We start from the raw sequence: 24,979 nt of genomic DNA, 5'->3' as shown, positions 1-24,979 counted from the left end.
CATATCAGAAAAGGTACAAAATAAGCTTTGCATCTGCCTCTGCTACTTCTCTGATTTTCTGACTAAAATATTAATTGATATCACTCTGTTACTTTAATACAACTACCTTGATCTTTAGCATGTTTGTCCTGGCAGTACACCTCTCAGGTGTGAGCGTGCTGTTGTCCCCTTCTGTAGATCTTGTGGCCATGTTTAGCTTTCTAATTTATAAAGAACAAATTCAGGTACCTACAATAGTCAGGAAATATAAAGTCCAGTCCTATTTTGTGATAAGAAGGGTGTTAAACACTGTGATTCTGGCTGATTGTTGATGCAGCATCAAAGTCCTTGTGTCCATATACAGTTTTATAAAGCTCCTTTATGATAGGCAATTAGGTCTTATTTGAACACTGTAAGCCATTTTCAGAGATAATTAAATGTAATTTTGAGGTCAGTTTAGGCTGATGCAACCTCTGATAAATATGATGTTATTCGGTACAATGATATTTAATCCTGTGGCTCTGGTGAAGACAGAGCAGCTGTGAGGGAGAGTAACCAGTGTGAACGTATCTGCCAACAGCCCTGCGTCAAACGAACAGTCTTCCCAGCTTGTGGTATCCTCTACAGATGTTTCCATATGTCTTGCATAACAATTTCTGTTTTGAAATAAAGAGCGTAATTATTTTTATATGGTAATGTTTAAAAAATAATAAAAAAAAAGCTCTGGCTTTGAAAAAAAGGTTAGAAGGGTTTAGTGATGCAGATTGGAAGCTCAGTTTTCTGTTTTTATATTTTACTGTTGGGCAGTATGACAGACTGGGAATATCTTACAAACAGCACTTAAAATTTGATCTTTCTTTTCTGGTAGTGAATAGCTATATAACATAGACGACGAAGGTGAACTGTATATCCGTAATATTGGATTCCTGAAATATCGGGAAGAAAGTAAAGATGTTTTACATATGTCTTCTACGGATGTTAGCTCTGCTTCTTCTTGAATTTTCATGGAGATGGGAAAGAATATTCAGACAGTAGGTTTGTTTCTGCAGGAAGGATTGCTAATTCAATTTAGGATATACATTATTAGAGCAGATAAGTAAAGCTAGTCTATATTTCCAAAAAATTTACAATTAGGAGTCAAGCCAAACTAGGAAAAAAATATTCTTGCTTCATGCTCTAGAAATTTATTCTCTTGGCATGTTAGCAGATGTGGTTTTAAGAGCTTATCAAATGCTATGTTAAATATTTAAACCGAAAAAATACTGTGGTTGTGTAAAAAAAGGCAATGGCAGAAAATGAGGTTTTTGTGTCAGAGGTGACATTGTTTTGGGCGCTTTGAAAAAGAACAGTAAGTTTAATTGAACAAGTAGTTAAAATGTTATACACTGTTTCCCAAGCTGCAGATTTAATCTCAATTTTTGGGTCCTGTAATTCTGTGGCCTTCAAATGAAGTTCTTGTTTGCTTAAGCAAGCTCTGCATCTGCAGCGTGCCCAGAAATCTTGGAGCTACATCTAATGATTATAGAAATGAGCAGCAACACAAATATGTTCGAGTAGCAGCAGTCCAGATTGGTTTACCAATTTTACATATGCTTTGATTTTTGAGGACTGACCATTAAAAGTTACGAACACAATAGTCTCTGTTGTTGTGCTGATGGGTCAGGCAGCACCACCTAGGAGCCTGTGCTTATCCAAGCAGCCGACTGCTAAAACCTGAAATAACAGTCCAACTGCCTGAGCTAGAAATTACTGAAGGCTGGAAAATATATTTGAGAAGTATCTTTATTTAGATGCTTCCCCCTTTCTTACCTTTTTGCATTTTTTGTTTGCCACTGTTCTAGACGGACCTGTGGTATGAACTGGTATGGCTTCTTCAGCTGTGCAGCTGTCTACCTTTGTTAAATATGATTGAAATGCATCAGTGGATTTAGAATGATAAGGTAGGGATGAGCAGCCAAAACCATGTATGTGCAGTGTGCATGCAGTGCCGTCATGTGAACGTAATTTTCTTAGGAGCTTGCACTGAAAATCTGACATCAGTTGTTGATGTGAAGACTTCCCTTATTCTGAACTTGGACTGTAGGCACCTAAAGGCAGTAAATTGTCTTTTTCTTCTGTGTTTGTACAGTGCTAACAGAATATAATGTTCTGTGCTAGATAGTGAATTAAATATATTGGATATCTTAAAGTTACTCTTCTGTATAAATGTTTGCAGGGTCAATGTATAAAGTACTATATTCAAAATGGCTTTGAATCCGGAAGCAATCACAGCCACCACTTTCAAGACTATGCACTTATTCAGGTCTTGTGGATAGAAATAATACTTCTAAAAAAATAGGAGTTGAGCCGTTATTGCGTCTTGCCTTGAATTATGAATAAATTCACTGGACAGAATTATTACTAATGCTTAAGACAAGTGCACTGGTCTGGTCAGTGACTTCACGCACAGTAAGTTCTCTCTTCTCCCAATACAATTCAGTTGGAAGAACTATAAATCTAATTCTTTAAGTCTTTCATGTTAAGTCATGGGTTGCTTTTATGAACTTTATTACCAAAGATGAGTAGAAGCTTATACAGTGAATTCTTAATAGCTTTAGTAATGGTCTAAATGTCTCTTTTTTCAGTTTTCATCATAGTGCTGCAACAATGTAAACCTAGATGCTTTTTTTCTGCTTATCATTTTCTTGGTGTAATCAAATTATTATGAAGATTTTAATAGTATTATGGCAGTTGTTCCATATAATAAACTTGTGGTAATATACCTTCATATTAATAATCTCTTGGGTTTTACTTTTCTCGTAAGAGTCTTTGTTTTAAATAATGAATGTAAAAAATAATGTCGACCCTAGTATTACAATTGAAGAGCCTGCTGCTACGAAAGTGGAAATGTCTCAAGGGATTGGAGAAGTAGGTAGTGGTTGATAATTTGTTGGGAGTTTTCTAATTATTAGTTGTCAAGACAGTTTTGGAAGTACAGGGGGTGGTAGTGACGAACACGTGCACAGAATTTGTTGATCTCACTGAAACAGTTACAGTTTACAGTGAAGTAGTTATAGTTTAAATGCTGAAAAGGTGAGTTAGGCTGTGTTCTTGAACAAAACAGCAGCTTATGTTCCAGTCCTACAAAGTATTAAGTGCCTGTTCAGGTGACTTTCATAAACACTTCTTTTGATTTCAGTGTGATAATTTACATTAATCTAGATTAAGCAGATGCAAAAAAGTTTGCAGCAACTTGAGTCTGTCTGAGCAGTATACTTTCCTGGTAGCTCTGGCTGTCTGGAAGTATTTATAGCATGTTCTCACCTTCTGATAAACTTGGGAAAACAAAAAAACCCTTGTAATTACACATATGAAAGTATGAGTCTTTTGCTATTAAACTTCTGAATAGATGCAAAAAAAAATACTTCAAATCACAAATGGCAGGGGTCAAATAAAGCTTAATCTGTAAGAATCTCCATGTAGATAGAAAAAGAGAGATCTCTGTTAAGAATGGTGCATGAAACAAAATATCATGGAGCGAGCATGGGGGAAAAAAGAAAAGAATATTTTCCATAAGTCAATATTTATCAAGAAGAGAAGGATCTTAGGAAATCCTTCACAGAAAAGGAAAAAAAACCCCAAACCCAAAGATAAAATGCAAATACTAGGGCAAGTGATTGATCAAGAGTTCATTCCTTTTCTTTTCTTGCCTCTGTTAGCTGACATGGTGATGAAAAGAGAGGATTAAAATGGGCTTCTTTAAAGCCAAAAATTTATTAGGAAATGATTAAAAACTTATTGTATTTCTTAAAGTGAAGCCTTGCTCTTTTTGGTCCAGCCTTGCTGCAAAGCATTTTCAGAGAAGAGCAAAAGAAAAGGAGAGGGGGAAAATGTAGCTCATTCTAAGTTTATTCATGGATAATAATATCTGCGGAATTTTCCATTTTTTTCCCTGTCCATCATTCACTGAAAACCTAGTGCTCTCCTGAAGGCAGGTCTACATCCAGAAAGGACTTTTGGGTTAGAAACTCAGAAACAGCTATAACTCTTTTGTTTGGAGAACAGTTTTGAGCTGTAACTACCATAACGGTGAGAATCCACCCAGGCAGGAACTAAGTTATGGAAGCAGAGGAATGGCACAGGAGAATCAAATTCTCTCTGTGCACCGCCACCCCCCATCTCCCCCCAAAGAAAAGGTGGGGCGAGGATGAGAAAGTAGAGGCAGAGAAATTTCTGAACTTCAAGGTCTCCCATCCCAGACAAATTGAGCAGAACTATAGTTATTACCTCCACTGAAAACTTACTTCCAGTGCACGTTGCATATAACTTTTGGAATCCTAAGGAATTTATCTTCCATACCTTGGCCCATATGGAGAAATACTGGCCAACTCAGGCTTTATGGAGAGGTCAAGGGCTTCAGTAAAGCAGCAGATAATAGAACACTAACTTTGTGACAAAAGCTGACAGTTTTCATTTGCCTGTTTCCCTATTTTATTCTAAGTCTGTACTTTATGATATAGTTGCCATATGCATGTCATGTAGTCACAAAATAAAACAATTTATTGTAAAAAAAAAAGGGTGAAAATACTGTGTCCTGAACTCTATGCATGGAACCTGGCAGGGAAAAGGAGATACAATGCTCTGTTTATTCTAACGTTGCTGGAGGGAGGTGAAACTGCAGGTTCTTGTTGCAAAGGGGCAGAAGGTGCTGGCATCAGAGCAAGCATCAGAAAGACAATCAGAAAGCTGTAAGGTGCACTAAGGCTTGCGACTAAGAGAAGTCTTAGTTCAAATACTGAGCAAGGGATCTGTACCAGACATCCATGTCTGTCTTTTGGACCAAAATGTGTATGTACCTTTACTTGTATTTACTTAAATCCCCCAAAAAACCAAAATTAAACAACCAAAATTCTGTGAAGAAGAAATGCCTAGGGACTTTTGCCTCAGGGTAATGAAAGCAGAAGGGATAAATATCTTAGGTATATGTATCTAGAAACTCCAGTGAGTGTTCATAGTTCTGTAGCACAAAACAGTAAATTCCTGTTGCCACCTCCATTGACAAACTCTGAGGACTAACTCAGAGCTGTGGGTGAATTTAAGGTGAAATGGTTTAAAATGGTTTCACAAGTCTACTCATAGAACAGGAGACTGGATGGCCTAGGAGATCTCTAGGTAACCCTATAAATCCATCTTTAAATAGAGAATCTGGTAAAGCTAATTCTCCATTGCCTGCATTTATTTTAGCTACAAAATAATAATGCAAAAAAGCTAAATTTATTTTAGCTGTCCATGACTGATGGTAGTATGAACTGGTTAAGAATTATACTCTTGATTATTGCTTCATTCTGTGGTGCTTGAAGCCTCCCCCTTGAAGGCCACCCAAGTGCTTTCACGAGGACAGTGGTGTGTATGAACCATTGGCCTCAATCCAGTTTGTAAAATGCTTATAATTATGGAGTCCCATTGAAATGAAATCAGTGAAACAGGGCAGTGCTTTTAGCAATGACACACAAAATCCAGAGTTCCTGAAGAACTTTACATTTTAATTTTGAAATTATTCCTCCTGTTCTTTGGATCTGTTTATAAATTGAGAAAAAAATCACCGTTATGGCTAACAGGATCATCTGAAAAGATGCCCACAATCCAGAGCACAATGCTGTAAAATCTGTTAAATAGCTGACCTACATTTTTTGGATATTGGGATGATACCCACTGGCATAGTTGAAATAGTGGTCAGCCTCCTGGCAGCCTCACAGTTAAGCTGCACCAGGAATCTGCTAACTGTTTAAGAATTCAAAGATGGTTCAGTATGGCTTTTTTTTTTTTCCCTACTAAGTCATTCTTCCTACTTCTGAAATGCAAAATAAGCTATTTTAATTTTGAAATGAATTTATCAATCAGATTGAAAAATACTGACATCTATTATTCAGAGCTGTGACTCAGATTAAGGCACTGATCCTGCAATGTAAATAAGACATTTTACTGTTTATGGCTGCTCCCTGTTGCAGTTTGCAATTACCTGAAAACCGTTCATTTGAGGTGTGTGGAACAGTGTGGTGTTTGCATCTCTTAGGTGAACTACAGTTAGCAAACAGTACAGTAAGCCCACCCCTTGTTCCTGAAAGTCTTTAACACTTAGGCTGGGTGCCGAGTTACAGGAACGGCTTATCTGGAAGGTGCATTGCTGATGCTTCCATAGAATTTTAAGTTCAAAGCAGGTGGATTGTGGGTAACCCAATAGGATCTTCTGTGTGTGATAGTAACCAGTTTAATTCAGGAATGAACAAAACATTGGGCTTATCCTGTGGCAGAGTGGCTCCAACATATATTGCTGAAAAACATCTGAATTATTAAAGTTATGGTTGTAGAATGTACAAGGATGAAAAAAGTTGGCACACTAAGTTCAGGAATGTCTCTGCATGAATCAGGTTCTGCATGAATGTAAAGAAACAAATTATTATCTCATATATCTTTCAATATTTTCTCTTTTATTGTCATGTACCAAATATTTATTCTTGTATCTCTTAAAAATAAAAATATCCCAGGCCAATTCTTGTGACCTAAAAGGAATTTCAATTTTTCTGAAAAGCATAGTCTGAAACGTTTTCCTTAATAATTGGAGCCAATAGATGCTCCTAGTAGTAAAGTTTCTTTCTTTCTCTCCTTAATTGCAAGCACTAGCAGAAAGCTGTAGTTAAGATGCTGACAATAGAATAAATAGTTGACCTGATGGAGTGTGCCTGGGCTGTAGCCAGGAATCTCATCAATAGATGCTTTCTCCTTTCAGAAATGGTTCTTTCCGTTGGCTTTGTAAGTATTGTAGTTACCTATTTAAAAGTAAAATATTTTTATTTTTTCTTTCTTGCTTTATTTTAAACCAAGCCTTTGGTTGTATAAATCACCACATTCCAACAAAGTGGTCTGGTAGATTGTGACTCTCTTGAGAATAGGAGAGCATAATACTATTTATGAATTATGGTTGGTTCTGTTTTTATTTATATCAATATACAGCCAGGATTACATGTTGTGAATTTGTTAGGTTTAGACAACCCTGAGTGAGACTGGTGTTATAGCTCAGTTCTGTAAAACATTGTGTTATTTCCCAATGCCGTGTATGTAACAGCCATGGTCTGCAATTTTGCTCTCTCATAAGCTCCAGCATAAAGAGACTGCAGCATAAATATATCATTGGCATATTAATTATCTGAATAATCAAGGTGAACGCCTACAGTTTGTGTTGGCTGGACATTTCATTTGGTGGTCAGGAGCAGAGGAAGTGCCAGCTAAATAACAGCTTGCTCCAAACTGTTGGAGACTGATGTTGACCCTGCATTAAAGAAAGCCAACAGCTGTGCAAGGAACCAGATGTTCTTCCTGTTCTACCTCTATGAGGTTACTATGGGTGTAAGAATGACTAGTATGGACTGGCAGCAAGTGGTGGAAATCTGTTTTAAATGATCTAATTATAAACTATAACATTCAGCTTGATACACCAGTCATGGACTAGGGCTTTATGTTTTTTGATCAGTGAGTTTGGCAGATGTTGAGTGAATGGAAAGTGTTTCTTGATGAGACTTCTCATAGGCTGAAGATGTTTTGTGGCTGAAGTTTGTTTGTATATTTTGTTGGCTATTGGTGATTTAGATGAGTAATTTACAGAGCAGAGCTGGTTCTTGAAGGCAAAAAAGAAAACTGATACTTCTAGGAAAAAAAAATGACAGACATGAAAGTTGCATTGCATTTCTGATCTTACAGGGAAGACCAGGAATTTGTTAGCTTGATAATCAAAATTAATTACCATTTTTTAAAACTTTGTATTAAAAAAAAATAAAATTGTGTCTGTAGATGTCCAAGAGAATTGCCTCCTAAATTTAAACTAGCTACCAGATTGGTTCTTCCTGCTGAGAAAGTCATACAAATTGTTTGGGGGCTGTCATGTGGTAGGGGGATTTATGTGACTATTCCAACTCCACCGCTCATGTGAAATAGGAAATCTTTCATAAAGCCACCAAGCTTGCAGAAACCTTTGAGTGCTGAAATTACTCTTCTTAGAAAAAGAAAGAAAAAAAACCCCAAACCAGTCTTAAAGCAAAACTGGTATAAGGTAAAAGTAAAGTGAAATACAGTTCGGATTTTCCAGGAGCCTCAGTTTTGCATTCAACACAGTAATGCTGCCCATGATCTACTTCTGGTTCTTATATCAGTTTACATATATGAATATATTTATTCTAATTTTCTTTTAGGTGATCCTGATCCTTACCAAGTACTATCATACTGACATGGGGAAAGTGCTGGAGAGCAGTTTGTGGAGGTAAGTTCTCTGTTTTTCCTGTAACCTGCCCTGCCTCACTCAGAATAGATCAGTCTCTTTTCCCTTTCCAACTGCTGCTGAGTTGAGTTGGTAGCTAGTTGATGCTAATATAGCAGGATTATCCAGTTTGTCATCATCTTTTACTCCTTCTCTTCCTTAAATGCAGTTCCTGCAGTTCAAGAAGAGTTTGAAATGAGTTTTAACAGTGGAGACAATGATAGAGAGTATAAGGCACCTTCCTGACGCCACTTTGCAAGATACTGTTCTTTGACTTTTCTTTGAAATTTTGCATCAAAGTTACTTAAAAAATTTAAAATATTTATTGTGTTGAGATGTGTCTATTGGGAGTTCTTGTTGCTTTTGAGTACTGTATTCAGGTTAGTAAATATGCTGACTCGGAAGCAGTAACAATTGTCTAGATGAAACATAGTACCAGTGCAGGTTATGTTGTGTCGTCTGACAACTAGGAATATGTAGCAATTCAAATAAATGTCTAAATTGATTCTCATTTCCTTAACGTTAGTGAAATTAGATATCAATATCCTTGTTGCCCGCGTGTGCAGAAACTGCACGCTCAGGTGTATATCAGCACAAAACCAGGGCTAAGATAAGCCTATGTTATGCAAGTTATACTGGTTATCTTCTCATGTGTTAATTGTGTTTTGCCAAGTGGGCTTTTTGTGCTCTAATTTTCTGTGTATCTGTATCAATCTTTCAACACAATTTTTTGCTAGACCCATTATGTACACTTCAAAAGTGAAAGTATTTCACTGTTATTAATGAATGCAACATTGCTCCAATGTTTGCTATGCTAGTTTTGCTGGGCTATCTGCAGCAGGAGAAATACTGAAATATTCTGCCGAGATATCTAAATCATTATAAAAGACAGGAGACTTATTTGAGGAGTCTTATGTGAAATTCTTATGTAGCCCATAAGCTTCAGGTCTAGAAACAAATGGGTTATCTAATACTTTGTGGCTTAGGTACTTGTAAACGTCATGCTGTCCCAAGAGCTTGGCTGGGGACTCAATCTTCATCTGTTTATTTAAGGAACTTTGCAGAGACAGTCCAAAAAAAGGAGTGGATAGGGGAATAGGGAGTGGGAAAAGTCTATGACGAGGACATGCTGCACACCAGCCTTGTTACTTGTTTTGAAGGAGGCTGCAGTGTTTTAACCTTGTGGGATTTCTCTTAGTGACAGCGTGGTGTGTCTTTGTAGTATCTTGTTGTCATACTAGTGGCGGAGTAGTACAGTCTGGCCAGGGGCAGTGGTCCATGCAGTACAAGGATATTTTCAAATAAAATAGAAATTTCTAGTCATAAAAAGAAGGTGTTCAGGAAAAAAGAGTAAGATCAAATGGAGACTGCTTAGTGTAGGCTCAGGATTGGTCTTTTTAGGGCTGTGATGGTTCATTTGTAATTATCGTTTAAACTTAAAAGATGTGCAATTAATTGCACATTTGTTTCTGTTTTAATTTTTGTCCAACATCTTGTGCAAAGAAGACAACTAAATGGCAATTTGGATACTCACATAATATGCTTAAGCACATGTTGCTTTTCTGTTGTATGCCCCTAGCCTATACAACATGTGCAATATGTTTCAAGCTTTGCTATCCATGCATCAGTATAATCTATCATAGCAGTGTTTTAAACTCATTCAGTCAGACTCTTCCAAATAAACTCTCTGTTCTTTTAAAATAAACATAAACCAGGCTTCAGATAATGTTGCTCTCTTTTGAGAACATAAACACTTTAAACAAGGTCATTCAGACCTTGCTGACAGCTGGTATAAAGAAGAATTGGTGTGAACTGCATTCAAATAAAATTGATACTAGCGTGCATCATAGGGAAATCAGGTCCTTTTACTTGCAAGTAATAGATGTGCCAGATGCTTTGTTTGTTTATGAAACTAGGATGGAAAAACTGAAAGGAAGGAAGTGTTTAAGATTAGCACTTGGGCCAGGGGTGGTAGCTAATCCATCCCTAGATTTTCTCCTCTGGGCTCACCTCCTTCCTCTGCCTCTGCCCATTGTGGCATAAAAACAGCACATGTGGTTGTCAGACTGGAGGGGTTACAAGGTGCCTGGATCTAGAAAAGCACAAATGAGACCACCTGGTGCAAAATATATCAAATAGTGCCTCTCTCTGTTGAGATGTGGCTCATTATTTGTACTAAATAAAATAAAAATAAATACTGAACAAAGCTGTCTGTGAAGTCCGGTAACTTTTTTGTTATTCTTTGTGTAAAATGGTTGGCTATAAATTGGTGAAGCTCCATGTTTGCTGATGGAGCTGGGTGTTGTACTTGCATTGGCAGCCTGCCCAGAATGCACAGTGTATACATATTTTTAAACTTTTTTGTTTGATTCTCTTTTGCATTCCTCTCATTTGCTTCAGAACAAATAGACAGTAAAGCAGGTGTGAAAATTAGTATAGTGTTTTTTGTCAGCAGAAAAAGCGCCATTAATCTTTGTGAGGTTTCTGTGTGCCCTAGTGGGAAAGGATCTGTGCGGTTGTTTCCTGAATCAGCCCAATGTTTTTCTTCTTCCTGTCTTGCCTGGATAGATCATACCAGACACTTGATATTCAATAAATCTCTAAGTAAAAATAAACTTGTTTTATAACCTGACCAATTCCCACCAGGTTATTTTTTTTTAATGTTGTTAATCTTCCACTTTAATCTTGCTGATTAGTAAATATTATCCTAGCTTGACATTTATCAGTTCTTTTGTTTCTTGAAACTGTATCTTTCTTTTCTTCCTTTAAAACATGTTTCTTCTTCATCTTTCTCTCTTTTTATCCCACCAATGAAAATAATTTTTATTTTTCCCCTTGCTTAATGGAACAGGGAATGAGAAGGTAAGGGTGACCAAGTGGTATAATGATGCTTATTTGTTCTTAGTGACCTTGGAACTGCTGCCAGACTTTTAAGAGTAACGCAAATGGTGGGCAAAAAACACCAGTTGGGGGTACATGCCCAGTGGGGCTTTATGCGAAGAAGATAGATTTTTTGGAAATGGACCTAGGTGGCAAATTTCTGTGCCTCTGCAGACCATTGCTAATTTGTGTAGGTAATTTATGCCTGCCCACACAAGTCAGGCTACAGGATTGGGAAGCCTAAATTTTAATTACCTTGGAATTTTTTCATTGTTGAATAAACAGTGAAGATGGTGCTGGATATTGAAAATCTTAACTTTTTACTAGTAGCAGCCAGGTCTGGTTATACTGAAGAGCTGGAGGCATAAATCTCGGTGAAAGTATGTAGTTAGAAAACACCAGGGTGTGCTTCTCTAGTCAGCTATTTCTGAGACTGTGCTACATTGTTTATTAAATAATTATTAAGGTTGGGGTAAATTGTACAGTTATTTAACTCAAAATAAGGTAGGGAAATAAACAGAGATGATATTGGTTGCCTCTTGAATAGAAATTAAAATAACTTATTAAGAAGGAACAGAGGAGTGTTTTCAGGTTTACTTTTAGATTTTTTTAACTGCAATACGTATTGGGAGTACAGGTTGGTTGTTGTGTTAGTCCTCATTAGCATAGTGAAAAAACTGATACTGTGACTAAACCTGAAAATTCACATACTAAAATTATCTTCTCAAATTGTGATACTACCACTGTTCCTGTTAGAGTCCACGCACATCTTTATTCAGCATCTTTATCCAGCATGTTTGTGGTATCAAGAACCTGAGTCAAACAGACCATTTAGGATAATAGATACCTGAGCCTGTGTTTTCATATGCTTTATGAACTAGTTTGTGCATAAATCTATAGTTGTACATATTTTAAAACCTCAGCTGCGTGTTTGCTTATGTTGTGTGCCTGCAGCTTTGGATGTATGTAGTTGAATCTTCCAATCAAATATTTTAACTCTGAATTGGTAGCTACTACAAAATTAATGCTAATACTTACCTGTCACCTGACTTAATGAATTCTAATAATGTCTCTTGATAATAATAATAACAACAACAACAACTATAATAATTTTACACAAAGGACAACTGAGATGGTAACTGCTGAAAGTTATGCAGTGACTCAGCACTGTATGGCCATGGAATTGGCTTCCAACACTGCCCTTAGAGTGACTCAAAGTCCTGTTTCTGGTATGCATACAGCCTTCCCCTTCTTGGCTTGATCTAAGGAATGAATAATAGATGCTGCTGCTGATTGCTAATAAAGTTTTGATTGCATATTATCAAGCTGTAATGATACGGTAGTGCTAAAATGACTTGCTGCGTAATTGTCATTGTTCCCAATGGCATCACCATGTTATTGCTTCACTATAGCAAAACAAATGGCATTATTTGATGTTAACTTCACCGTTAACTCCTCTTATCATTGCATGCGGAACCCCAGGTAGGCCTGTTTTTAGAGATATTAGGATATTTTGCCCCACATTGTCAATAATGAACTGCTAAACAAAGAAACAGTCTTCCCAACCTGCTTAAATCTGGTCAGATATACTACATGAGCTTTCTGGGACTCCTAACTCCAATGCAGCCTGAGGAAGGAGTGAAGTTGCAGCACTGTGCGAGGAGGTTGTGAGTCCAGGTCAGTGTCTGGGCAGCTGGAGGTGAGACCAGTTTGGTGAGTCTCATGGACAGCATGAGACTTGGTAAACCTCGAGTCAGGAAAACACTATCTTTGGTGGCACAGCTGTTTCTAACCAGCACCCATAAAAAGCCACATATTCAGGGCAAGACCCGTTTGTACAAGCCCAGTGGCAGTCAGTAGTGGCCAGTGCACAGTGACCACATGGTACTTTGGACATTTACACAAAGGCGCATGCCTACACTAAAGTTAAAATCCAGACTGTAAGGAGCAGGAGATTCTTTTAAGGTAGATACAGAGAACAACATACCACTCGGGAAAGTAAAATTTCCAGACCTTTTGTGGCTCACAAAGTATGGGCATTTGTTTCCAAACTCTTTGGACTTGTAGGTGAAACTCATTTGTTCTGTTTCCTGAAGTTAATTTAAAAAGCAAAGCACAAAACCACAATATGCAGTCCGGTGCCCTAGTGAAATTCTTTCTTCGTGTGAAGTGCTGCTTAATAAGTGAGCAACTGTATTCTGCAGCAACTTGCACTTCCAGATGGTCTTATATTGTGGTTCTGCTTTGACTTTGTAGAAATGGCCCCAAGGGATGGAGTTATTGAGTCTGTGATTTCCATATCAAATTTGCTCTCTTTTCAAGTAAAAACAAAAAGAGAAATGGCTTTCTAATTATTAGCCCAGCAAACTCAGCTTGGGATCTAGTGCCTGGCTGTGCCTTCTCTGGCTGACGCGTCATCCTGAGTGATGCAGGCTCTGCAATCAGAATAAGCTGTCCTCAATTACACCTGTGCAGCTCTTTTGTCCTCCTATTATATCCTTATTTACACCTGTTCCCCTGTGAAAAGGTTTTGGGCAGTGCCATTGAAAAGCAAGTCCTATAATTAGAATGCTATTTCTTTTATTGAACAACAGATTTTTATGCTTTCTTTGATCATATTTCCATATTCACCTAATAGCATTACGAAGACTCTCATTATCTTTGCTGCAATTTCTGTCTTGCTAATACTCTACAGTGCATCGTTATGAGTTGAATTGTGCAGGAAAGTATCTATTTAAAATTTATTTTAGACATTTAAATTGAGCTGTAAAACCATAGTTAGGCTGAAATCCACTACATTCACTTTCTATCAGCAATGTTTTATTATGGGTGACAGGTAAAAATATGTAAAAGGCAAAGGAAGTGAAAGAAGCATGTCTTGGACAAACCTTGGAACATGCAAGATACTTGAGAGATACTGGAGAGAACATGCAAGATACTGATGCTTTTGATGGGCAGTGGTATTGATTTAGGGATCTAAAGGGTGCTGATGCTGCAGTGTGCTTCTGTAGTTGGTGCTCTAATGGACACATGACCCGCCATAATCTTTCCCAAGACCAAGACCCATCACATTGGTAATAACTTTGTTGTTACCTTGGTGCTGCACTCATCCTGTCACATGTCTTGGCTGTAGCTTTTGGCCGTTCAATAATGGAACGAACTTTGGTCATGGGTACTGGGAACTGTTCTCTGAATCATGACATGTAGTCCCCTCTGAAGGAGAGATGTCTTTTAAATGGCTCTCCAGGGCATGGGACATAGCTTAAGGAGGTCCTTTTATATCTGTGTTGCCATAAGAGCATTTAAAAAAATATTTTTATGTCTAGTATGTGTGAAAGTCTGAACTGAGAAAAAAACAACCAGCCACACACCCACAAGCAAGTAAAAGCTACTGAAGAAGTCTATCCAAAGTTCCTAACTGAATATCTGTTGCTCCCAGCTGAGAGCTGTGTCATAGCTACTCTTCCAAGTCCTCAGCAACTCAGAGTAGTGATGATGATTTATAATATTTTCATGTTTCTACACTAGTTTGTAAATACACAAATATGACATAGAGACTAAGATCCAGTTGGAAGGCTGTGATTTGTGTGGTCAGGAAAAGGCTCTTGCTTGCAGTACACTTGTGTTTGTTGGAGCTGGTTGCTGCGTGGCTGCTGAGCATGTTAAGTATATGTTGGAGCATAGAAATTTTGCTACTTTACAGGTTGATTTTTTTTCTTTCTTTTCTTTAATCCTCCTTCTGGAAAAGGAATTAAATAATCATGAGATATAACTCATTATAAGTGAGTCAATTTATTAAGAAAGAATAATGATTTATTTTAAATGGTTGAAGAATCCTGTCCTATTGTTTGAGTAACTTGAACCTAAGTCATAGAATTTCTGATGTCTTTAACTGGAACTGCTATCATAAACATTTTGTTATAGGCACAGACTGTGTGGGAATTGTACCATAGGTTCTTGTTTTAAGTAGATTCCTTTTGGCTGGGACTGGTGGTAATAGAATAAGCAATCTTTCCTACGCAAAACCCATCTGGGTCAGTAGCAGTAGGAAGTTCAGGAAAGCCATTTCACTGTCATTCCCTCAGATCTGTCATGGTATCTTACTGCATAAGCATCATACAACAAATGATCATCTTTCTCGCTAGCCTCAGCAGACCAGTTTAAGGTGAGGAGTGGAGAAACAATGTCCTTCTATTCATTACTCATCTCTGGGGTTGTAATTTTGTGTGTGTGTTGCTTTTGCTCTCCCTCCCAGAATAAAAGAGGGAAACCTGCATTGGGACTGCCCATGATCCACTTCTATATGACCAAACCAAAAATTGCAATCTCAGAGCTTTTATTGTGGCATGATTCCTCTGTACTAAATTAATATAAAAACAGTTGAGCCATCAGTTTTAGTTAATCATAAGCACTTTGCTGGATTGTCATCCATTAAATCCCACCGTCAGCAGGCCAGTACGGCAGGGAGGTCTGGAGCCCATAACCTAGAGGCAGATGGAATGACACTGTATATATTATATATTAAGCAATGTTTCCTTTGCCACTCTGAAAAATGGAATAAATAAGAAACCACAATCAAAGCAGCCAGTTTCATTGCTCATCACATGTTCATGGTGATGAACAAAGTACAAAAACCTGAATAGTATATATTTTTAAAACCTGAGAAGGGTGAAGTCATGGCTTAGGGGAATGTATGGTGAAGTAGGTATGACACTGCACTCAAATACTAGTGATGCTGCTGGTTCCACCTTTAGCCTAGTCTGTGACCTTGTGTGAAGAACCTACCATTCCTGTGCTTTCCTCCACATGGTCTTCGCTTTGTTTCTTTGGAATATAAGTAATTTGGAGAACGGATTGTACAACCACAGCAGGACCCTTGTTAGTGCGAGGGCTGAATGCTGCATTAATACAAATAATACGAAGGAGGTGTAATGTTTAGGAGTGTTTAATGTTTGTCTCCACAAAGTTGTTGGCTTGAGCCTGAGGACAGGAGACCATCAGAGAGCACTGACATACCATAAGACTCATCCAAAACCGCCCGTAGTTTCACTACAAGACAGCTACTGATGAAGTGCCTTTTCTCAGCTGCTGTTTTGAAAATGCTGTTTTGCAACCCCCTGTTGCTTCTCTCTGTGTGGGGCACCTTGTGTCACTGATGTGGTATGTGGCATGCGAGCAGCTTCACTTGCTTCTGTAGAATGTATGCTCTGCTCTAGTGCATCCCCTGCGAACTGATTGCAAATTAATTTGGTTGTTGGGGCTGAATGAATGAACAGCTGCATAGTTAATTATGCAGAATGGTATAGAAAAATGTAGCATTAATGTTTTATACTCTCATTATCCCTGCAGTATGGAATACATTTTTCAGTGTGAAAATAACAAAGGCAATATTTCCCAAGTAACTTATTTATTAGGAACTTTGTATTGTTAGGCAGCTTTCTCCTCTTTGATTTGGTACGGATTAGGACAATCAAAACCTCAATACAGGCCAGTTTTTAAAATATAAATATAATCTTATGTGCTGAAGAATTTGGGAGTGTGGGTAGTTTACAAAAATTAAACCCATTTTACATTCAGATTTAAATATCTTGATTCTATTTGGTGTTCTTAAAAATGGAAGGTTAGTTGAGAGTTTTTCCTTCTGCCTACAGCCTCTCATTGAACAGATGACTGACATTTAATCAATTAGTCAATTGAATCTTTGTTCCAGCTACTTTTAAGGTTATTTTTTTGTTTGTTTTGTATTCATGGTATTTGGTTTTGTTCCTTCCTACGTCTGCTCCCTCTCTTCCCCCTTTGGTATCGTTTCCTCCTATTGCATTGTGCTGGTTTTGGCTGGGATAGAGTTAATTTTCTTCATAGTAGCTGGAATGGGGCAATGTTTTGGATTTGTGCTGAGAACAGGGTTGATATTACAGAGATGTTTTCATTATGCTGAGCAATGCTTACACTGAGTTGAGGCTTTTTTCTACCTCTCACCCCACCCCATAAGCAAGTGGGTTGGGGGGCACAAGGACTTGTGTGGCACACAGCTGGGACAGCTGGCCCCAACTGACCATATGGTGCCATGCTCAGTAGATAAAGCTGGGGGAAGAAGGAAGGGAGAGACATTTCGAGTGATGGTGGTTGTCTTCCCTAGTAACCGTTTATGTGTGATGGAGCCCTGCCTTCCTGGGGATGGCTGAATCTGCCTGCCAATGGGAAGTGGTGAATCAATTCCTTGTTTTGCTTTGCTTGCGTGTGCAGCTTTTGCTTTACCTATTAAACTGTTTATCTCAACCCATGAGTTTTCTCACTTTTACCCTTCTGATTCTTTCCCCCATCGCACTGGTAGTGGGAAGTGAGTGACTGGCTGTGTGGGGCTGAGCTGCTGGCTGGGGTTAAACCACTACATGCATATAATGCAGGGACAGCAACTTACTTTGCTTCAACAAATAGCTATTCTTGTGCTAACTTTCAGAAGACATTTCACTTTCTCACCAATTTTCTCTCCTAGTGGCCTTTTCTTGCTGGCTATTACACTGGCCCTTTCATAGGATTGGTTTTCTGTCTCTTTAAGGCCTGACTTGTCTAGTCCGTAGCAGAGAAGATGCTTTTTGGATGAGGTGTTAAGTGCCTCCAAAAGTTTTTGCATTTTTGCCTGACATGTCAGCTCCAAGGCTGGCTTTTGAAGCTGTTCCAGAACTGAAGTCCTTCTTATGGCAGGGCTTTCCCCCCATTGCTGCTTTGACAGACTGTAGATATTTCCATGACCTGTGAGCACATTTTATGCCAGTTTTCTATCATAGGATCTTACATTGTAATTTTCTGGGGGGAGATGGGCAGGCAGGATGATACGTGTTTTTGACTGTTGGTTGAAAACCACTTGTCTGTGTTTGGTTTTTTCAAATCTGATATATCCTTTCTTTGCCATATGGATATGATTTTTCTTGAAGAGGGTGCATGCAATTGGAATTATGCCCCTTGACAAAAAAACATTGCAGTATTGGTGAAATACAGACACTTCTGGGGAAAAAGCCAGGCAAATAAGTAAAGCAGACATACAGTAAAGTGTGCTCTTATATTGTCAAACAGACCAACAGTTCAGTTCAAAAGCACCTACATTGTTCAACCTTTTAATATCCAGTGTTTCAAACTTTCCTTTCTGGCAGGAGGAGGATGTGTGGTCATGCTTTTTGTATGATTCGGATAGATTTTTGTAACACTGATCTGTCCTTAGGATTGCTGGCTGTTCTGAAGACTTCAACATAAAATGTTAACACATGGGAGAAAAAATTATTTTAAATTTTACTCTCTTCCAAGGATCTGGAGATTTATCACTGTGTTATCTTAATTCTTACCATATGCTGTCCACTCCTGACTTTTGTAATGTCTCTTTGGGATAGAATTTAAAAGTAATGTTGTACTGTTCTGAAGTACACTGGCTAGAGTTTGAGATTTCTCTCCCTTAACCCTACCCCAGGGCAGCGCCTGTGTTAGATATGGGTGCCTTAGGTTTCAGTAGGTATTTAATTTGCATTTTCTTCAGCCTGACATGTAAAATTAGAAAAATCATAATATTTTACTTTTTTGCCTCATTTAAAAATAATTGGAAGCAAAATATACATGTGATGGTGTTTTGTATGTGTGATGATTTCAGGTGTGTAATACTTAAAACTCAGTGCTATTTCGGTGCAATTTTCAGCTTCGATCACACTGCTCTGTGCTAATGGGAAGGATGCACCAGTAAAATATTATTCCTTTGCACTGTGAGAGGCCAGCACTTTCTGACAAAGTGCAGAAGCCCAGAGTGAAAACTCTCATGCCTTGGCTTTCCATATGGCCTCGGGTAACTATAAGAATCAGCTGGAGTTCCAGAGTGGAAAGCGTCCAAGAAGCACATTTAAATAAAGAAGAAAAGAAAGTTAATTATTTAAAGATCAGAAAATTATGTTACAATTATGCTGTATAAAGCTCCATGACCTATCACGGCATTACCTTAATAGGTCGCAGTTAGAGGACACCTTGACTCCTTGCTTAAATACACTTCAGGTACCTCTCTTGAGATGTACTGGTAGGTGAGATGCAGTGTTGGATTTCCAAGAACTTCACAGTGATAATAGCACTTAGCTTTTTAAAAAGTCGCTAACATTTGTGAAGTACTTCAATAAGTAAATATGAGTATATATTTAAGTATCAAATTATATTTGATTTACATGTTAACTAGAAGTCTTGATACTTCCAAATGCTTGAGTTTTTATATAGTTGCTTGAGATTTCATCTTGGGAATTGATACATGTTGATATAATAATCATTATTATTATAATAAACATTATTATTTCTTTTTTCTTTAGCATGTTTGATAGGGCTGGGAATAGGACATAAGTTTTCTCATTCCCAGTTGATCACTTACATAACTGTTTTGCTGGGAAGTTTCTTCCATGTTGCATACATTCAGAGAATTATTTTGGTTTCATGGGAGCTTTGGTGGTCACAAGTACAAGCCCTGCTGAAAGCAGGGCTCATTGCCGAAGTTGATCAGGTCGCTTATGGCCTTGTCCTACCCAGTTCTGAAAATCTTCCAGGGTAGAGATTCCACAGCTTCACTGGGCAACCTCTGCTCATGCTTTGCTGCTCTTGTTGTGAGGGGTTATGTCAGCTGAAATTTCCCATCTTGCAGATTGTCCTTGACATCTATCACGTATTCCCTGTATATCCTGGTCTCGTATACTCATATTTATATATTTTTAATATATATTTATATATTTATTTTCATATTTATAACCTCCCTTTTAGATACTGGAAAACTGAAATGAGATTCACCATTAGCCTCACTTTCCAAACTTAATCCAGCTCCCTCAGCCATTCCTTGTACACAGTGTTCTCCAGTTCCCTCACCATCTAAGTGACCCTTCACCAGACTTGCTCCAGACTGCTGATCTCTCTCTTCTATGAAGTGACACCAAATTATTTTATCCCGTTTGTAGAAGTGGGATGGTGTGTGCTCTGGGGGTCTCTCTCTGCAGCTCTCCCCACATAAAACAGACTGTGCTTGGGTGAATGCTTTAGAGTAGTTACCTTTTTTACCTGAATATAAAAATAAGTGTGAAAATCCCTAAATGACAGAATCATTAGCAGGAGAAATTAAGTGTCTAATTACTTAGACACCGAAGTCACTTCATTACCTCTTGAAAAAGATAACATTGGTCTTGTTTGCACTGACCTCTCAGCATAAGAACAGTGGGGATGCCAGCATTAACTTTTTGTCCTCACTTTTGTTATGCCATATGAATTCTTGGTAGGTTTTGATTTAGTTGCTGGTACGTTATTTAGGACATCTCTTGGCTGCAGCTGCTGTAATTCACAGATCAAAGCCAAGCCTATTGTTTCTAGTCATAGAATTGTAGTTTGTTGTAGAGTAACTCCCAGGTAATTAGGCAGGGTGTGTTGTAATTGGTTCTAACATGGGGTCTTCTAAATAAAGCATTAATCAGACTGAAAGACATAGTAAAGTATTTGTCTTTGGAAGATTTTTCTACCACAGGTAAACATTATTGTGGCCACAAATGTTAGGAGGATTAATTTTACCAGCAAATTATGTGCTTTTTTCTTAAAAAAAAAAAAAAAAAAAAAAAGAAAAAAGAAAAAGGTATTTCACTTAGAAGTGAGTTCTTTTAAGTGAGGGGTGTGCAAAGCAAAGTTTTTGAGGGCAAGAATTCATGTACCAATCCTGGCATGTGGGGAAAAAGTCTTATTCAAAGAATGGACTTCATACAGCAGTTTTTACTACTATTGGTTTCATGAAGTTTTGAGTCATCTTTAGCTTGACCTGTGCTTCCGTACCTGTATACTCTTGACTCACAGGGTTTCAAGGGTCATAGAGACACCTGGAATCACTGGAGTAAAACCTTCTGATTGCTTTAAAAAGTGATTATGAACTGAAGAAATTGTAAGAGGCGCACCGTTTGGTGGATTTCTTGTCTCTTGAAATCCTCCCATCAAAGCTGGATCTTTTGTGTAATATGTAATGGATACCAGTTAACTGGAAACAATGCAAAGGAAAAGGGATGAAATTCAGCATTAGCTCTGAAAATCAGAATATACAGTAGCTACCTCAAAACCTGTGAGAAGCTAATGGATTTGCCTCAATTCACACAGCAAGCTTGTGAAACTGTCTTTGCCACAAGAACAGTCAGGACTTGGGATGGGAAACGAAAGGGAATCAAATTGCATTTGTTCCATCGAAGGTTGTTACCTTGAACATATTATTTTACCATAGTGTTTTGTTAGGAGAGAAGTTAAAGGCTGAAGAGTCAAAGCTTTTCTATTTTATGATTCTTCCCTGTTTTGACCCTCTATGTTCAGTTTGACTTGCTGTGGGAATGATATTTGTGAAGAGGTTCTTGTCTGCTCTCTTGCAGGTGGTGAAGCAAAGTGAATTACTGTTACACTATTAGAAAGCAAGTGTTGGGATGACACTGAGGCAGAGCCTAGACCAGACAGGGATTATTCCAATTTTTATTTCGCTCCATAGAGTGCTGCATATTCAGTATTTAATTTTCCTTTGCACGCTCTCTGTAAAATTTTGATGAGAAGTAGTGACTGTTGCTGCCATGCTCACAGTGGGATGGATTTCCCTGCCAGAAGAGTGATTTCTCTACCAGAAAACAGTCATTCCAGAAGAAGTGAACTGTGTGGTGTCACTCTTGGCAACAAGCTAACCTGCATGGCCCTCCACTTCTCTCCTTGAAAACAAACTGTATTTTAGGGCACACATGCATGTGCCCTACTGGGAAACAGGGCAATAAATTGGCTTACCTGGTGTTAAGAGTGCTAGTGCTTTTGGAAGCAGTGGGACTGTAATGATTTGCACAGGTTATAAATCAGCTCCTAAAACTAGCAATAGACATCAACTGCAGTTTGTACCAATTATGGAGATTTTAAAGCAAACATTTGTGAAGTGCAGTGTTATTATGCAAGTAGTAATCATCTGTTCCCATTCTATTTTCCCTCTGCTTGGTAGCCTCTGAGGAGGCATTCCTTTGATCACTGGAGTATCTTTTCCACAGATGAAGCCCTGCAGCAGAGAAGGGGTTAAACTCGAGCTCAGCAGCAGAATTTTTCTCATCTTGACAGTTTGCACAGCAATTGATTTTGCATCACAAAGCATTTTCATGTAGGAAGAAGCTGAGTTATCTTACTTGGGGTGGTGGGGTGGCAAGAAGGCAATGTCCATTGTGTATAGGTTAGATTATTCTGAGTAAAAACTGTAGGCTTGAAAGGCCTTGGGCTTCCTTCATGTATCTGATGATGATTATGTTGGTTTGGATATTAAAGTGGAAAGAACTGGTGTGTCCGAATGAAGTCTCCTCATCAATTTGTTCTCAGCTTCCTGACCTCTTTTTTGCGGTGTCACAAGCAAAGATCTTTGTTGAGCCTTCTCCCTTATCACTCATTTTGTCACTTAGTGTAATGAGCAGAAGATTTTGAGGAGGCACACTGGAGGCAAAGTAGCTCTGGAGTAGATTCTTGGCTCCTGGTTACCTTCTGTGTTTGATAGCAAATGGCAAGAATCCCAGTGTTGAACCGAGTCCTTCTTCCCTAACCAGGCTTAACTCAATCCTGCCTAAGCAGCTGGATGACAGCAAGACAGCCAGTTGCAGAAAGGCAATAGTTTCTGTCTGTCACAGTTTGCTCACAACACGTGGCTTAGGTGATTCTTTTCTGTATCATATCATGAGAGTTTTTTATCTTTTAAAATTGAAATTTCCTGATACTCAATCTCTATTTGAGGAAGTGGGGGGAAAGCACTATGTGGTATTGTTAAGACACAGATTAAATATATTAAAACCTGACTATTCACAGATTCTTAAAATTTAATTAACATTGAGTAATTGTAACTGCCTGGAATTTAGCAGTGATCAGTATCAGCCTTGCTTCTAATCAACATTTTAACCACTTATTTGGCAGTAAATACAAATTATTGCTGGTTATAGTTATGGGTAACAAAAAAGAATTGACAGTTATGAGGACTGGACTGAAAGAAGAGCTTTAAGTTGGCCCATTAAATCCAAGTTCAGCTTAGTGGAACACTATTTATCTGGGAAGAAGAAATGTGGGGTATGATGTACAAAGTATGTTGGCATACGGTGGAAGATAGTGATGGTAAAAAGGCTGAGAGGGGATCAGGGGTGTGACCTTCATGATTGTGCCTTGGATACTTATGAACTTCATGTAAACAGCACTCATGAATAGAGGGAAGAGCAGTATCTTGCTTTCTGTGCATGCTGCTGTGAGGGTGATGCTGAAATACATCAAGGTCTTTTGTCCATACATTCAGATGCATGTAGAAAAGCGGAAAAGAGTCAAGGGAGCATTTGAAAGCCGGAGAAAATGGCCTGCTGTGACAGGTGCAGAGTTCAGTTTTTCAGCTTATCAAAGGGAAGTAAAAGGCTCTTTAATTTAGCAGGTAAGTTTACAATAGGGCTTGATGTTTGCTCTGCTCAAACCCTGGTGACCGTGGCTGTAGCCAGTAGGCTGCAGGGAAGTGACAGACATTGTCTATTCATTTGTTTTCTCTTTCTGATATCCCCCATCTTATCTGTTTTGACCAAAAATACCTTTGCTGCTTGCTCTTTAGCCAAACAGATTTAGCTGTAGACCACTTTCTAGTAGTTTTCCTTAAAAAAGACAGGGAGGCAGTTCATTTCTGGGCATGTTCATTTCTCCGATGGTTTCTGCAGGGGTGGAATAGAGGGAAGGAAGGCCAAAGAGTAGTAAGAGGCAAGTGAGAAAACAACTAGTGGAAGAAGTCATCACTATCCTTTACAAAAGCTTTTGAACATTTTGACATGCCCCAAATGCCTTTTAAACATTAACTTAGTTGATACATTTAATCCCAATTAAAAATAAACAGTACAAAGCGCCAATAGTGCATCAGAAGAGTTGGTAATCTTGGTCTGATTGCTCACAGCAAAGTTGTTAAAATGATCAGAAGCCCTGCTAGAGCTGATGCTGATTTATGTTCCCACAGGCAGCTGCAGCAGAAGGACCAGAGAACCAATACAAATGTAGCTGTGAAATACGTGCTTCTCCTTTGATGTGGACGATTCGGGTCACAGCTTCAGCCATTAGCACAATGATCAGTTTAATTTTCTTGTCTGTTTAGTTTCATCAATATTAGGTTTTGAAACTCTGAAACCTTGTTAGTCAATCCTTTTAAAGACTGTGTGAAGTAAGAAGGTACCATCACCTCTGTGCAACAGAGAGACAGGAGGGAATCCATACTGAAGCACTGGTGATGTTCAGAAAGCCTGCCTAACTAAGGTATCTTAGCAAAGTGCAGCATCTACAGACCATGTCTGTGAGCCTTCAGGTGCCTGTGCACTCTCAGGCTTCAGGATTTCCTTCTGAGAACAGAGGCAAGGATATCATTCCTGTTTTGTTTGCTTCTCATCCACATATTCTGTCACTTCGAATGGGAAAGTTTTCCCAAGAGAGCAGTAATTAAAAGGAAACAAGATATTTCAGATTGAAAGGTTATCAGCAAATGCTGCATAAATGAAAATGTTAAATGAGTGAATCTCCTGCAAGTCTTCTGTGTCACTGCTGCTTATAAAAACAATCCCAAGAATGAGATGAAATGCCCAGTGCCTTAGATTGGTAACATATAACAATTTGAAATACTCTAAATACCTGCATACTTGGTAAGAGAAGGAGGAGGGGTTGACTCTTGCAGGGAGAACAGATGACTTACATGATTCAGAAACAGTATACATTAGTAAATGCACATCTTGTTTAGGTTAAATAGAGATGTTATGAAATTATATTAGACAGCTTGGATGTGCGGTATTT

The 24,979-nt window shown here is 38.3% G+C and overlaps 1 protein-coding gene across 4 annotated transcripts in view; it reads left to right on the top strand.

The window, feature by feature from the left end:
• Positions 1–24,979, top strand: part of SORCS2 (sortilin related VPS10 domain containing receptor 2) — a 579,339-nt gene that overhangs the window by 176,123 nt on the left and 378,237 nt on the right. For all 4 annotated transcript variants that reach the window (XM_055725044.1, XM_055725032.1, XM_055725036.1 and 1 more), the window contains exon 2: positions 8,202–8,269. In XM_055725044.1, the coding sequence (XP_055581019.1) occupies positions 8,202–8,269 (68 nt within the window). The remainder of the gene's footprint in view (positions 1–8,201; positions 8,270–24,979) is intronic.

The sequence above is a fragment of the Falco cherrug genome, chromosome 1, assembly GCF_023634085.1.
Source record: "Falco cherrug isolate bFalChe1 chromosome 1, bFalChe1.pri, whole genome shotgun sequence".
NCBI lineage: Eukaryota > Metazoa > Chordata > Aves > Falconiformes > Falconidae > Falco > Falco cherrug.
This window is presented reverse-complemented; position numbering and strand designations above follow the sequence as displayed.